The sequence below is a fragment of the Protopterus annectens genome, chromosome 1.part1 (genome assembly GCF_019279795.1).
Source record: "Protopterus annectens isolate FY-2018-M chromosome 1.part1, PAN1.0, whole genome shotgun sequence".
NCBI lineage: Eukaryota > Metazoa > Chordata > Ceratodontiformes > Protopteridae > Protopterus > Protopterus annectens.
In genome coordinates, this window is record NC_056726.1 from 483,989,672 (window position 1) to 484,006,611 (window position 16,940).

General features: G+C 41.2%; 1 protein-coding gene across 1 annotated transcript in view; it reads right to left on the bottom strand.

The window, feature by feature from the left end:
- Positions 1-16,940, bottom strand: part of TARBP1 (TAR (HIV-1) RNA binding protein 1) — a 2,802,917-nt gene that overhangs the window by 1,740,458 nt on the left and 1,045,519 nt on the right. The window contains exon 13 of the mRNA XM_044087106.1: positions 12,080-12,174. Coding sequence (XP_043943041.1) covers positions 12,080-12,174 — 95 coding nt within the window. The remainder of the gene's footprint in view (positions 1-12,079; positions 12,175-16,940) is intronic.

Genomic DNA, 16,940 nt, shown 5'->3' on the forward strand with positions numbered 1-16,940 from the left:
AGAGTTTAAGGAACAATATATTAAAATTTTGTAAGAAACACATATTAAAATAGCTCGGAAAACAAAGATACTATGAAAAAAAGTGAGTTCAGAAATTGAGTTTTCCTTTAAAGCAAACATGGTCTTAGCTGTAATTATAAATTAATGATGATATGATACTGTTATAGAATGTGTAGAGTATGTTTTAAGAACCCTGACAGTATTCTGTATGTAGAAATGGACACATCAGCTTGACGTTCGACCTTCCAAGGGAGGGAATATTTCAGAGGCAAGAACATCCCAGTCATATGGACATGCAACAGACTACCCTAACAGGTTCTATACATCTGGTTATATAGTGCTGAATGCACTTAAACTGGAAGAATTATAGATTGTAAAAAGTGTTGTGGCTGATGTGTAGCAAGATAGAGATCTGGCTGGTCTCCACAGAAGGGAGTCCACACTGCCTACAGGTACAGCAGATGCTTTTGGCTGTCTGACTACCAGCCTTCAGTACTGCCATTAAATCATGGAGGGGACAGATGGATTAGTAGGAGGACACTCAGCAGATGGTTGCTTGCAGGTCCAACCTTTACAGTAAGGTTAAAATAGAGAAATTAAAAAAAAATGTCAGTTGAGATAGTGGTGCAGCCTGTGTTGGTGGGTACCCTATAAGGCATGTCTGAAGCAAAGGATTAAAGGGCATGTTACAGGAGAAGATGGAGTAAGAAATTTAATGCAACTAGAAAATGAGTCAATGGTGCTTCTAAGAAACCTGATGAAAATGACAGAAACTCAAGGACAATGAAATGCAGATTTTTAAATTATAAAACTGAGAAGTGGTCATTGGAGAGAGCAAAATGGCAGGAGAAATACTGGAAGATACAAGTAAAAGGGCAAAATATGAGTATATGCTGGCAAACTGGGTACAGCCTAAACAAGCTGCAATAACTCTATATACTATTATGAAAGAAGAGGAAAAGGAACCATACACTGGTGAACACACAGGAATATACTAATGAGGTTTTGGCAGTACTTCTACAGACAATGTAATGTTGGATTAGAAGAGGAAAGATAGGGAAAAAAAGAAGCAGTAGCACAAGGACATCGCTAAGCTGCTGTAATGGTGGAAAAGGGAAGATTGGAAATGCCATTAATTGCAGATGAAATAACAGGACCAGCAGTACAATATTCACCGAATGCACAGCACATAGGCCCTATGGGCAGCCAGTCTCCTGCCTTTGGATAGCTATAAATATTTGGCAAGTGATGCAGTACCACTGCAGCTGGCATGGTATAAGCAGGCGGCTACTAATGGCTCTATATGGAAGGAGCTAAATGAAGCTAAAGTAGCTCAATACAGAGACACAAGAATGTCCCACTTACCAAGCTGGACAAGAAGAACGACACGGTTAGCTACCTGTCTCCTGCCAGGGTTCGCTAAATCATACATGCACGCCGGTCTCTCAGCAACAAGTACGTTATGACTCTGTCATAGTTCATGTTGGTGTGAATGACCTGATATGTACCTCATTGGACTATATGAATAGAGAAATGGTCAAGCTTTCTGAGTGTGTCTCCCAGGCAAGTATGTCCTAGCCTTGAGCAGCATACTACTCTCACTTAGAATGACGCCACAGTATAAACAAAAAATAATCAATTTCAATAATTGGCTTAGTTTTTAGTGTAATTCCAAGGGGATCCATTTCCTGTCTGCCTGGGAAGCCAAGGTCAACAAACCTTGCTGCTTTGTCAGAGACAGTTTGCACCTGGCACCCCTAAGCCTTTGGCTGCTGGCAAAGGCTCTTGCCTCCCCCATAGTGCCTTTTTTAGGCAAGGTCTTGAAAACAACATAACAGGCGTGCAATTAACCAATCAGAACAAAATAACGGTCATGCTGCTAAATGCTAGGAGCTTAAACCAAAAACTGTACCCACTAGAAGATACAGATGTTTTTGCAGTCACAGAAACCTGGTCTAAGATCTCAGAGTGTAACCCGGCCCTGCAAAACTACAATGCCTTCCACACCTTTAGACCACAAAATGAACTTGTGAAAACCAAATGGGGAGGTGTTTCAATCCATATTAGAGGTAAATTAATCTCACCTCTAGTCATTCTGGACAACTCCATGGAGTTACTCCAGGTCCAGGTTATGGTGGGTAAGATCCTCATTGAAGTTCTAGCCCGTTAGAGATGCCCCTCCATGGGTCATGACACCCACAAAGCCTACCTAACCAAACTGAAGACAATCCAAATGTTACCGAACACACTGGTTATGGGGGGATTTCAATTATCCCACCATCAACCGGGAAACCTACTCTAACCCAAACTCGCTAGCACAAAAGTTCCTTGACTTTGTGAATTCAAATGTCCTGGAGCAAGCTGTCCATATCCTGACAAGAGGAACTTTCTAGATCTGGTCACCAACATGTCAAAGAGATGTACTGCTGCAACTGTTGGACCCTCATTAGTTAAAACTGACCACAAATCAATCACCTTCAAATTGACACCAACACCAGAACTCACAAAGGGTGAAATCAGACTAAAAAACTTCACCAAGGTAAACTATGCCTTCCTAGGTGAAGGTATAAATGCATTCCAAGCCCCACCACAAGCTGAAAGTGGTAACTACATCGAAGCATACACTAAAGCCCTGTACAATCACTTGCATAAATATACAAACTCAGCCGTACCAGACAGAATCAAAGCCATAGCCCCAAGTAAAATCAAGCTGTCATGGCAGACTTCCAGCATCAACAAACTCTACAATAAATGCAAAAAATTGCTGTCCAAGAAAACAAAGACAAGGACCCAACAATGGAAAAGCACCCTCCTCAGCCTTAACAGACAAATAAGACAACTTGTCAAATCCTCCAAGAGCTCCTTTGACAGAAACCTAGCAAGTACCGCCGAGGATAACCATACGGCCTTTTACAGCTATGTATGTAACCTAAAGGGTAGGACCCAAGCATGTAAAGAACTGGTGGCAAATGGTATCAAACACACTGACCCCACAGAGATAGCAAACCTGCTAGCACATAGGTCTGGCAAAATGTTCACTCCCTTATCCACTCCTAATGTACAACAAACACTCCCCCAAACTCCCCCACCCACCTTACATATCTGAAGAACAGGTCCTCAATGCCCTGTCCAAGGCAAGGAGCATGGCCTCTATGGGAACAGATGACATCACAAACTATCTTCTAAACAGGCTAAAACATGAACTTGCATCACCACTAAGTACCCTTTTCAATCATAGCCTAACCAGAGAATTTGTTCCTGTGGATTGGAGAACAGCTACAGTTATTCCCCTCCACAAAGGTGGCCTAGCAACAGACTGAGGAATTATAGACCCATAAACCTGACCAGCCTCATCTGTAAGGCCATGGAACGCATCATTATGGACTTCATAAATAAAGACATAGGTGACCTTCAAACCCTGGATCCTACACAATTCGGCTTCATGAAAGGTGGATCCTGCCAGTTAAATCTGGTGGATTTCTTTTGAAAGTGTGACCAAGGCCACTGATGTGGGAAAATCTGCGCACACAGCATACCTCGAATTGGCAAAAGCTTTCGACACAATCCCACATTCAGGCATTACCAATAAACTTAGCAAACTGAATGTAAATGCCTTCACTGTAAGATGGGTTGCCAACTGGCTCACAAACTACCAGAGTGGGTGACTGCACATCAGCCAACAGACCTGTTACCAGTGGGGTGCCACAGGGGTCAGTGCTGTTTGGTATATACTTCTCAAAAGTTCAGATCAAAACTAAAGGGCTGTGGCTGACCAAGTTTGCAGACAACTGCAAACTAGGTGCAATCATTGAATACCTAAATGATGTCAGTATACTCCACGAGGGTCTCACACAGACCAATGACTGGTGTATTAGTCACGGTCTCAAACTGAATGCAAAGAAATGCATCATCATTCCCTTCGGCACAAATGCTGTCCCCTTCACACTATCAAATGAATAACAATACCCTAAGTACCCATGAAGTGGTAAGAGATCTGGGATTACAGGCTGACTGCAACCCTAACTTCGACCACCACATGTCTATTGTTGCAAGGAAAGCTTTCCATGTAGCTCACTTGATTAGTAAAGGCATTGCCACGAGAGCAAAAGAAGTTATAAACCCCCCCCCCCCCCCATACTCGGCACTTATCTGGCCCATAATTGAGTATAATGCCCCATTTGGTTTGTACAGTACAAATACCTACAGCAATTAGAGAGGCATCAGAGGTTTCTAACAAAGACGATCAAGGGCATCCAGCATGTGCCTTACATGGACCGACTAAAATCCCTGTCACTATACTCCGTATCGTATAGATATCTTAGGGGAGTCTTTTGCTCTGTAGGTCAAGCATAAGTCTTAGGGGAGACTTATATCTGACCTAAAGAGCAACCCAGGATCCAAACCTAATGAATGTACTGCATATCCATAAATCAAATGGATCTAGGGCTAACTGTTCCAGGGACTTAAATATGGCCTGCAACTTAAATAGAACATGGACGGACAGATTTACCTCCCAGTGACTACCACATCTTTGGAACAGGCTACCAATTCATGTGAAACACAGCACCTCTATGACACTGTTCAAGAGGAACATGGATGAGTGGATGTGGCACCATAAATTCTTACCAGGGATAACACCAACAGCCCTCCTGGACATGGGCAGTCATCACTAAATGTAATCTTGGGTATTGACTAGCACTTCTACAATATTACATTGGGTTGAACCAGTTAAGCTTAAAATGACATTTGGGTCGATATCCTAGTAAACTCCTATAATCCTAAGTAGCCATGCTCCTTAAGTCCAATAAGTATAGGCCACATCTCTAAAGCTATATGCTCACTGTGCTGCTGAACACTAATCTAATGCCATTAGCTCTTGCAAGACGAATGAAACTCCTTATAGCAAGATTAATACATGGGCTTCTTAAGAAAAGATACAATGGCATCACTGTGGTTATACCAGTGCTGCAAGCAATGAATGCTGGAAGCAAAGCTAAGGGTCATGCAGGAGCCGTCTTATTAGATGTGTCCATTGTCCCTGATCCCCTATTCTAAAAATATTTAAATGAAAACCTTAAAGGCATAATGCAACAGTCCCATCATTCCAATTTGGTACTCAGAATCTACAGTAATTACACACTACTACCTCCAATAGGTACACAAGAAGGAGTTCGATAACTTTACTGCCTCTCACCACTATTGTTCATAGTGGCATTTCTGTCTTTTTGTGTCAAGGTAAAGTCAATAAACAGAGTATTCCTCCGACTGCAAGTCAAGGGATCCAAAAATGTTTTCCTAATTAAATAACTGCACGGATTTAACTAGGAGCTAGGCACCCACTAATCCCCATCTACTGAAAGTGGTAAAAGCTTTCCCAATACAATCAGGGTTGATTTATTTTATTTGACATTTGTTAACCAGGAAAGTCAAACTGGGTCAAGAACACATTTTCAGGAGAGGCCCGGGAAGAAAAGCTCCACACCAGTAAAGACCTAGATTAGGAAATGCAGAATTACAAGAAGTTACAAGTCAGATAATTGTTATACACTTGCAAAGGTATAGTAGACTTAGGAGGCAGTAAAACAGCAGTGTATGTTAATACTCTTAATTTTCATGTACAATTTTCATTTACAATTTTTTTTTTCAGGGAGAAAGGTCTCTGGGTGGGGGATAAATAGAAGGGAGAGGGAGGGTTAAGTTGTGAGAAAGAAAAGGAGAGAGTGGAAAGGTTGTAGAGGGTGGAGGGGTGGGGGAAGAAGGGTAGAGTAGAAAGAAAAGGAAAGGGTGTAGAGGGGATGGAATAGAAAGGAAGGGGAAGGGGTGTACTGGGGGTATTAAACGGGTTGCTATGTAGTACTGTCACAGGTGCAAGTATTTGTTTCTAGAACATGATTTTTTTAGTCTGAATTTGAAACTCTTGTGGTCAGTTATTGCTCTGATGTTTTCTGGTAGGGCATTCCACAGTTTTGCTACAGTGTAGGAATACAGACACTGTCCAGCTTTATTGCATGGTCTGTGTAGGGTTACTAGTTGTTTGTTTTCAGATCAGAGGGCCCTGGTGAGAGTATAGGTTTGGAGGAGTGAGATGACAGCAGGGCAGTTATTGTGTTGATATATAACTATGTGCCATGTGTAGTTGTAAGGAGTCTAGGAGATATGGAAGTTTGAGCTAATTAAGGGCATTGAGTGTGTGCAGTGGTGTTTGTTATGAGGTGCATTTACAGCAAATTTAGAAATTTTATTACAATAGGATTCAAGTTTGTGTTTTAGGATACTCTGGATGTTGGTCAGAATGGGAGCACCATAAAGTAGAGAGGAGAGCAAACCACTGAAACTCCACAAGTAGCAGGTAGGATTTACACACAAAAGACTGATTTATTCCAAACGAACAGACAATAGAAGTAAGCGCTTTCGTCTTGTCTCAGTGGACAAGACTTCCTCAAACTAATGTCAAAACAAAGTTGCACAGCCATATTTAACACTAAAATAAATAAATTAATGAATTAATTAATCAATCACATGACAATTCATTACATAAGAAGTAAAAAGGTTTAAAAGGTGCAACACTTCCCTACTAAAAATATAACTAAAACTAAATCTAAATCTCGATTACCCACCAAGGCTAAAATACATTAAATCACTAAAATTCATTACCAAACATTCAGTATTCATCGAAGTTCATCATAAACATGAAACACTGCTGCACAATTGCCCATATCTAAGCATATTGCATAAATAAATACCTATAAAGTAGCATATTTTAAAAAAAGGGGGTTATAAAATAATATATACTGAAAATGTATATGTTAAAAATACAGTGTATATTACGGATGCATAGAGTCAAAATTTGATAACGCTATACATTCATGAATACGTAAAAATAGATAAAATTGAATAAATATATGTAAAAATCGATAAACATGTTAGATAACTGTCACTACTCCATCTTTGCAAACTCCTTAATTTCAAGCACACAAGCTAGGGAACAAAAGTCATTTAAACCGGGCAACTTATATGCGTTTATTTTAATTTGCCACACTAGCTCTCGCAATTCAAGTATCAAAGACAAGGGTCCACCTCTAAGGTCACGTTCAACCCGATCGGTAGCTGTAAAGGTGAAACCATGTTCAGGGTTTTCTTGAATATGTTTAGCTAATGCATTGTCTAATTTAATTTTTCTAATACTATATAAATGTTCATAAACCCTGTCCCTAAAAGGGCGTCAGTTTTACTGATATAAAAACAAACTACCTGTCTGTATTAAACAAAGCTCCTCATTAGCAATCTTCAAGAAAAATCTTGATGATTGGATGGGAGATGGGAAATTCACCCCGGGGATCACTTCTGGGGCTCTGCTTGACAGGGGCACAGGAAAATAACTTTCGAGTGGCAAAGGCCAGGGTACCGTTTGGCTAGGTTTATATAGACCCTAGGGCCAATAGCCTAGCACCTACCTATGAACCTATGGGCATGACCTACAATTTGCTAAATAGACCACAGCCCTAGAACAACAATTGAATCTTTTGTTAATTCTTTATTTCTTGTTCCTAATCGTAAAGGTACTGCTCACTTGCATATACCTACAGTAGTTACACCTTTCACACTTATACATGCCGATGCCCTTGTCAGTTGAGTTCGAATTCTTTCTAAAAAGCTCTTAAAATTTGATCCTTTTCTAAAAACTATGGTGGGTCTAGTCCCCACAGTACCACTAAGTTGTTCGTCGGTAGTTAACAAACCCCAGTTCTTGTATAAGATTCGACGTATTTCGTAAGAATCAATACTAAAAGTAGTGATAAAAGTTCATTTAAAATAATTCAGTGTGTTCATTTGATTAACTTCATTAATAGTCTGGTTGTTGGTACTAATGGCATCATCTAAGGATAGGATAGGATGAAAAGTATCTACTTTCATCTTATGTTGTACCTCCCTTATAAGTTCTTCTAATAAAGGTAGAGGGTATTCCTGTTTTAAAAACATGTTGCAAAGGGTGTCACATTCAATTCTGAAATCATCAGACACCATACAGGCCACTCTGACCAGTTGACCTTTGACGACGGATCTCTTCTGTTGGAAGGGGTGACAGCTGGTATAATTTAAATAGCTAAACATATTCAAGAAAACCCTGAACAGGGTTTCACCTTTACAGCTACCAATCAGGTTGAATGTGACCTTAGAGTTGGACCCTTGTCTTTGAGACTTGAATTGCGAGAGCTAGTGTGGCAAATTAAAGCAAACGCATATAATTTACCCGGTTTAAATGACTTTTGTTCCCTAGCTTGTGTGCTGAAATTAAGGAGTCCGCAAAGATGAAGCAGTGACATTTATCTAACATTTTTATTGATTTTTACATATATTTATTCAATTTTATCTATTTTTACATATTCATGAATGTATAGGTTTATCAAATTTTGACTCTATGCATCCGTAACATACACTGTATTTTTAACACATACATTTTCAGTATATATTATTTTATAACCCCTTTTTTTAAAATATGCTATTTTATAGGTATTTATTTATTTGTCAGTAGTAGGTGTGCCCTGAGAGGGAAAGGAAGGAAGGAGAAGAGGGGTTTTTTGCATTAGCTTTGGAGGGGCTGGGGTAGTGCATGGGGTGAGGGTTTGTTGGGTTGATTGAGTAGTTTGAGTATATTGTCTATAAAATGTGTGTTGAATGCCTCTGCTATTTGGGATGGTGTTTTATCGGTGGCTGGAGATGGATTATCTTTGGTCCCAGGGTGAGGAGTTGGGAAATCGTATGCCAACATTTTTTTGGGTTGTTTTTGTGGGTGGTTAATTGTTGGGAGAAATATTTTTTCTTATCTTTATGTTTTTATTTTTTGCTTGGTTGCACAGCTGTTTATATTTTTGGTGATTAATGTCATTTTTGTTTCTTTGCCATTCTTACCAGGCTCATCTTAATTTGATCTGCCCCTCTCCATCCTTACCATCAAGCACCTTCAGTGCTCTCATAATTCATTAATTTCTGAACTGGCTGGACATAGCCATATTACCAGCTCAGGTAGCAGTTGAGTTACAGTGAAATGGCATCCTTGGGTAATTTTGACTTTTTTTTGTTCTGTGCCTACAGTCACAGAGTAGAATGATATTACAGATGATTGGTCAGTGTGATCCCTGACTATTCATTAGCAAGACTAGTGCAGGTGGAACTTTGGTAAGACAAAATAAAAAATTCAAACCCTACAGATGATGTTTCTGCTCCTCAGCTCAACTCTCAACCCAACCCAGTCGGAAGAAGGACTAACTTAAAGGAAAGAGCCTGACGGCAGGGAACAGCACTAGAAAAATAAAAGAATGGACCTGGAGCTCAATGAAAGCAATTCTGAGTCAACCTTTTACTACTGCTCCATTACTGCCACCTGCCTCTCCAAGGCATACACACTTCTTCCTATGATACTGCATCCACCTGACTGCTGGGCTCCCTTTACAAAAAAACTGTTATCAAAAGTGTGCATCCAAACATGAGGCACTGCTGGACAAAGTAAGATTCCTAGAAAAATGGGTGCAAGGGGATTCTTCTGTCATCTCCCACAATGAACCCCCCCCCCATGTTTAGGGCTCAAAAAGAATATGCTGCATTTATGTTCAGCCAGTTATTCAATGAAGCTGCAGGACAAAGACTGCAAATGTTGGCAGGGACTATTAAGTCTGTATGGCACACATAGTATGCCTTATCCCTAGTAAAAAAAAAAAAGTGTGTCATGAAAGCATGGAGGTCCCTTGCTTTGCTTTTTACAGTCTTAATTTCTCACACTTTTACTGAGTTTAGGAAACAAAGGAGCAGGGTCCTTAGCTGAAATTAACTATGATGTGAATCAATATGCTGGTGGTGTGGGGAATCAGACGCAAACTATAATCATCTAATGGAGAAACACAGGTTAATGATACACTAGCAACCTTTCAAAATGTATGTAGCCAATTTCTAGGACTTCAAATCACACTATATCCTAGACTAATGCTGCCTGGGTGTGTCCTGTGGGCAGAGAGATGTCATTAGGTACAACTGTCTGTCTAACCCACCACAGGGTAAGTGTACTTACTAGCCTTAAACTGAATACTTTGCAAGGCTGTCAATTAGCAAGAATAAATTGGTTTCACTTTTAGTTAAATTGAGGGAAAGGATCATGGTTGGGGGGAAATTAAGGGAAAAGTAAGTCAGACAACCCTTTTTTAGTGGAATTTCGTAATTCTGCTCAATCAGGTCTCTAATAACCTGCCATTAATATTAGAAGGATGTACGAGGAAATTTCTTCTCGTTAGGAGAACAAGAACAAATAAATGAAGGGCTTTTGTGGAGCTGGGTACATTCAATCTGGTAGAAAACAGATTGAAAAGGACATGAAATGTGCATCTACAATATTAAATGGGTAGTGATAGGGACTCAGAACTGAAGAGAAAAAACATACATGAGGGTGAGTAGGAAGAGACACACAACTACAAAAATAAACACAATGACTTCTATCTGGATGCAAAAGAATCTTTTTTACTTTTAAAAAAAGGATTCTGGATGAATGGAACATGACAGATATCGCACAAATTTGCAAACTGTAGGTCCACTGCAGCTTCCAAAAAGACATGAGAAGACTGTGGTGCTAAAATATGGGGAGGGTAGAACTGCACAGTGTTAGCTTCATCCAAAGGGCAGACTACATGGATAAATTTGCCTTTTTTGCACTACACTTGTGTGATATAATTTAGTAATAACACATGACTAGCTGTAGTTATCACAGGATTTACCCACAGTTGGTGCGGTTTGATCATGAGGATGAAGCCCAAGTGATCAAACAAAGCCAACTGTAGGTAAATCCTGTGACACCCACACCCAGTCATGGGTTACTGCTATTACATACTGAAATTATTTAAGAAAGAAATTGCTTATCTTTCTTAAATGATGCCTTTGTATAACAGCACTTTAGTGTTCTTGCACCTTTTTCACAGTTTATTGATGTACTGTGTAAAGAAATTCAAGGTACAGTATTTCTATGCATTATTTTGGTAAGAACTATCAGAGTTTTAATTGTTCTTTCCTCTCATGTGCTTTTTGCTTCTGTGCCTGCCGCCCATCAAGCATCCCCAATCCAACTTGAGCTGGCATCAATCAGGCAGCCATTACGGTTGCTTACACCCATGACTGGATCCTGACAATGAGAACATTTTTGCTATTAGCCGAACTACTCCCTTCCCCTGGACAGAAGGATGTATGACCTCCATCAAAGTAAGGCTCCCTTATGCTACTATATACTTACACAATGAAGGCGATCACCCATCTCTGTTGCTTGATATACCACACATCTGCCCCCCAGGTCACATGCCCATCTCCTTCCTCTGAAAGATTGCTACAAAACAGAGACCAGATCTGCCCCCCCCCCCTGCCCCACCCCCCTCCTAGGATGGACACATACATCCTCCCTGCCAGCTCTGTCAAGCACATGAGATGCAAATCAAACTCGAGACACCTGGGCCATAGTCAGGGCTTTGTCCTTCTATGCCAACAGAGCTGGTTTAGCAGACTGAGAATTGTTGTATACATACATACAGACTTTAAGGTGCACCTTTCTTCCTTGCCAATATTTATGAAGCTCAAAGGCAATAAAAAATTTTGATAAAAGATGTTTCCTCAAACTAACAAAAGCACTCAGAGACCACAAAAAACATACTTTTAAGAATCACAACTTCAAGGCCAAGTTTTAAAACAGAAAAGTGTACATTCAGCAACATGCAATAAAGCCAAATGTTTCCTGTCTGAGACAAGATGAGGATCATATAGTTTTTCACAGGAAAATGGCGATTTCTAATGGCTTTCCAACCTATTTACACAGCAGCAGTACATAAAGCAGACCTAAGATAATCACTATTTCCTAACCAATTCACGGTCACAGTTTCATTGTGTGAGACTTACTAATTAACTTAGGTATCTATATTTCAGTTTTTGGGATACAAAATCAAGCAGAATAATTCATCAGGAAAAATCAGTTGTCTAATTTATTTGTTGTCCCAGTTAAGAAATAATATAAAAAAATAATAATAATAATACTTGCAAACTTGAGTAAACTTACTTGATGTAATTCACTTGTCAATCTTCTCAGAATAAACTCCAAAACATGTTCTGCAACAGAGAGCACTGATGTTTGTAGTGAAGATAATACCAGGTCTGTGGAATAAAAAAAAAGCTTGTTAATGTAATTGTTTATACAGAGTCCAATGTACAAGCACACACACACACACGCACATTTTAGATATATATATATATATATATATATATACATACATACATACGTACAAACAGTAAATAACACATGGATTCCCTGAATAATCACACATACCAGGGAGAAATATAGCATTACTACAGCAATACCCATTTGACAATCAAAAACTAAACACATTCATTTTTTTATTTGTGGGCTCACTCTGCAGCTAAAACAGTATAGCAACTTTGCATTTCAGATACTCAGACTACATAACTGAGAAAACCAAACCACTGACAAAGTTTGACAAATGAAAAGTATAAGGTTTACAACATGAACCCATGAGATGAACTACAGACATAAGGCACATAAAACGGAGAGTAGTAGTTTAATTTCAGACCAAGAAACATATATTCACATTTGTTTAAATTAAACAGAAGAGCATGGTCCTCCAGCATGTGCTATACACACTACAGCTGCTCTTTATGCAGCTACTGTTATAGTCATCATCAGAATGCAAGGTGTGCTAAATGAGCAAGCTGCAAACAACATTAACTATATACAAACACTGCATAATGAAATGCTGCAAATCCAGCAACATTTCCACGACCTACTACAAGTGCTCATCAGCCATCAGTATGAAATACACTTGTTCACCGTCTCTTCATAAAAACAAGTCAAGAGATTGCAAAGGAGAGCCACATGAATGGTAATGGAAATGAAGGAAGAGAAAATGTAGATGCTTTTGTGTAACTGGGTACATTCAATCTGATAGAAAACAGATCAGAAAGGACATGAAATTTGAACCTATGATATTAAATGGATTGTGCTGGGGGCTCTCTCAACTCAGGACTGGCAAGACCAGACAGGAGGAGAAGGCAACAACACACACCACAAAACCAGCCTCACATAATGCTACCACACCACTGAATCAAACACATAAACACACAAAGACATACCCGGAGGCTCAGAGTAAAAATTTACCTAAACAGCAGAGGCCTCCAAAGCAGACACCCAAACAACTGCTACCTCAAGACACCCCACAAGCAACACATAAAAAACAAAAGCAGTGCGCAAAGCAGTCACAGCCCTTAAGGCCAAATACAACACCAAACATACTTGTCATAGGTGACTCCATAGTCAGACACACTGACATCCCACTCACCAGGCTGAACAAGGAGAGGGTCACAGTAAGCTGCCTATCGGGCGCTAGAATCCGCCACATAACACATGCACTCGGGTCACTCCACGGCAAGTACAAATATGACACAATCATTGTCCATGCTGGTGTGAACGACCTGAGACGTACCTCCCTGGACTACATGAAAAGAGACATAGAGGAGCTCTCTGATTATGTAGCCCAGGCAGGTATGACCCTGACCCTGAGCAGTATCCTTCCTTCACCAAGAATGATGCCACAATATAGAGACAAGATGATCAGCTTTAACAATTGGCTTAATGTCTGGTGTCATTCAAAGGGGATCCAGTGTCTGTCTGCCTGGGATGACATGCTTGAGAAGCCACGCTGCTTCGCAAGGGACAGCTTGCACCCGTCACCCCTGGGATTACGGATATTGGCTAAGGCTCTTGCCACCCCCATAGTGCCTTTTTTAGGCAAGGCTCAAATTCTAAACCTACCACCCTAGAAAACAAAAATGGGAAGAAACTGAGGGTAATGCTGCTCAATGCCAGAAGTCTAAATCTCAAAATGCACGCACTCGAGGCCCTTCTCAGTATGGAGAACATCGATGTCTGTGCTGTAACTGAAACCTGGTTCAAGGCTCCTGAGAGCACCCCGGCACTATTAGGTTTTACCTCATATCATGCGTTCCGGCCCCAAAACCCGGACCACACCACAAAAGGAGGGGGTGTATCCATATTCATAAAGGATACCCACACCTCCAGGTTGGTGGCAACGCACGAAGCTTCGGAAACCATCCAGGTGCAACTAACCATAAGCAAAACTGCTCTACAAATTGTAGCATGCTACAGGCCACCCTCTCAAATTCAGGAACCCCACACAGCCTTCCTTAAGACACTGGAGGGTATAAATGTATCTCCAAACACTATCATATTGGGTGACTTCAACTACCCGAATATAGACTGGGAACATTACTCAAGCCCTAACTTTCTAGCCCAACGGTTCCTGGAGTTCATAAATTCAAATGCCATGGAACAGCTAGTCACTGTTCCCACGAGAGGAGAAACTATACTAGATCTCATTATCACAAACATGGGGACAAAATGCTCCACACCGGAAGTATATCCCTCATTGGTGAGATCTGATCATAAACTAATCTCACTGGAAATCCACATCCCGCCCCACCCCAAACAAAAAAGACCACAGTGAAGAACTTCTCTAAAGCAAACTTCACACTACTCAAGACTGGTGTGGTATCCTTCAAGGCCCCTGAGCCAGCGGAAACCACAACCCAAGCTGCGGAAGCCCTTACAAATGCCTTCTATGAACACCTCCAGGACTGCATGGATCAGGCAATCCCAAATAAAACCAAGACTCTTTCCACAAAGGGCAAATGTCCAGTCTGGTGGACCCCAGCCATTAACAAACTTTACAATAAGAGGAGAAAGCTATTACATGATAGAACAAAATCCATAAAAGGGAAATCACCCCTGATCATTATTAGTAAAAAAATACGAGCACTCATAAAATCAACTAAGGCCAATTTTGAGAGAAAAATTGCCATGGATTCAAAGGACAATCATAAGGCCTTTTCAGCTATGTTAGGAACCTGGGTGGAAACTCCCAGATATGCTCAGAATTAGTCCAAAATGATACAAAAATCACTGAACCCACAGACATTGCCCACATACTGGCAGACAGGTTCAGTGCAAACTTCACCCCCCTCCCCCTAAAGGAGAGATAACTATCCCAGCGGAGTGTAGCCTCCCAGACATCTCAAATGCGCAGGTGAAAGCTGCTCTCTCTAAAGCTAAAAACACAGCATCAATGGGACCGGATGGTGTCCCCGGCTGTGTGCTACACGAGCTAAATGAGGAATTAAACCGCACATAAGGCAGCTGTTTAATCTCAGCCTTACCACAGGATACGTGCCCAAGGAGTGGCGACGGCAACTGTGGTCCCACTCCACAAAGGCAGTGCCTCTACGGACCCTGGTAATTACCGCCCATAAGCTTAACAAGTCTAGTCTGCAAAGCTATGGAGAGGATCATAATGGAGCTCATAAACAAAGATATAGGGGACTTGCAGACATTGGACCCGACCCAGTTTGGCTTCGTCAAGGGAAGATCATGCCTTTTGAACTTGGTCGACTTCTTCGAAACAGTCACCAAGGCCATTGATGAGGGAAAGGCAGTCCATACAGCCTACCTTGACCTTGCAAAGGCTTTCGACACAATACCCCACGCGGGTATTGTAGAAAAACTTACCAGCTTAAATGTAAACCCATATGTCACAAGATGGGTTGCAAACTGGCTTAAGGACAGAACCCACAGGGTTAGAGTTGCTGGCGCTATGTCAGACTCCAAGCCGGTCACAAGTGGTGTCCCACAGGGCTCAGTCCTTGGCCCCCTATTGTTCGGCATCTACTTCTCAGAAGTACAGGCCAACATGGGAGGACTTTGGCTGACAAAGCTTGCAGACGACTGCAAACTGGGCGCCATAGTGGAAAGTGCATCGGACACGGATATCCTGGAGAAGGGACTCACGGAAACAGACAGCTGGTGCCAGAGCCATGGCCTGAGGTTAAACGCCAAAAAATGTATAGTCATACCCTTCGGGAAAAACAAGGTAACCCCAAGCTACCATATAGGTGGCAATCCACTAAGCACAGAAGAGGTTATCAGGGACCTGGGGACCCAGGTTGACAGTGGCCTTTCTTTTGACACTCACGTTGCTAAAGTGGTTAGAAAGACCTTCTACATTGCCCACCTGATCACGAAGGGATTCACATCCAGATCTAGTGAGGTCATTGTTCCCCTGTACTCTTCACTTATCAGACCAATGATAGAGTACAATGCCCCATTCGGGATGTATCTCACCCGACATCTGCAGCAATTGGAGAGACCCCAAAAGTTCCTCACCAAAAGGATAAAGGGACTCCAAAATCTGTCATATGCTGCCAGATTGAAGAAACTCCAGCTCTATTCAGTCACATACCGTCTGCTCAGAGGTGACATGTGCCTGACATACAAGGCCATGTCCAACCCGGAATTAATGGACATGCTCCACCTCAAAAAATCCAAATCCACCAAAACCACAAGAGCAAGCGACTTAAACCTTCGCACGGATATAAATAGGACGTGCTGGAGGGATAGATTTATCACTCAGAGACTCCCTATGCTGTGGAATAAAATCCCGGTCCATGTGAGGCAGAGAACCTCGCTGGCTCTGTTCAAGAGAAATCTTGACCTGTGGATGGGAGATCGTAGGTTTACCCCGGGAATCATCTCTGTGTCACTGCTGGACAGAGGCACAACAAACTAATGGGCACAGTATTTTTTCATATAAGGGGTGGCGTAAGCCACAAAAATTTGGGCTACGCTTATAAATGCCTTAGGGCAGATAGCCTAGTATAAACCTATGAACCTATGAACCTATGACTCAAAACTGAAGAGGAAAGACATCGAGGTGGTTGAGAAGACAGACAACTACAAAAATAAAGGCAATGACTTCTATCTTGACACAAAAGAATCCTTTTCACTTTTTTAAAAAAAGATTCTGGATGAATGGAACATGATAGATATCGTAGGA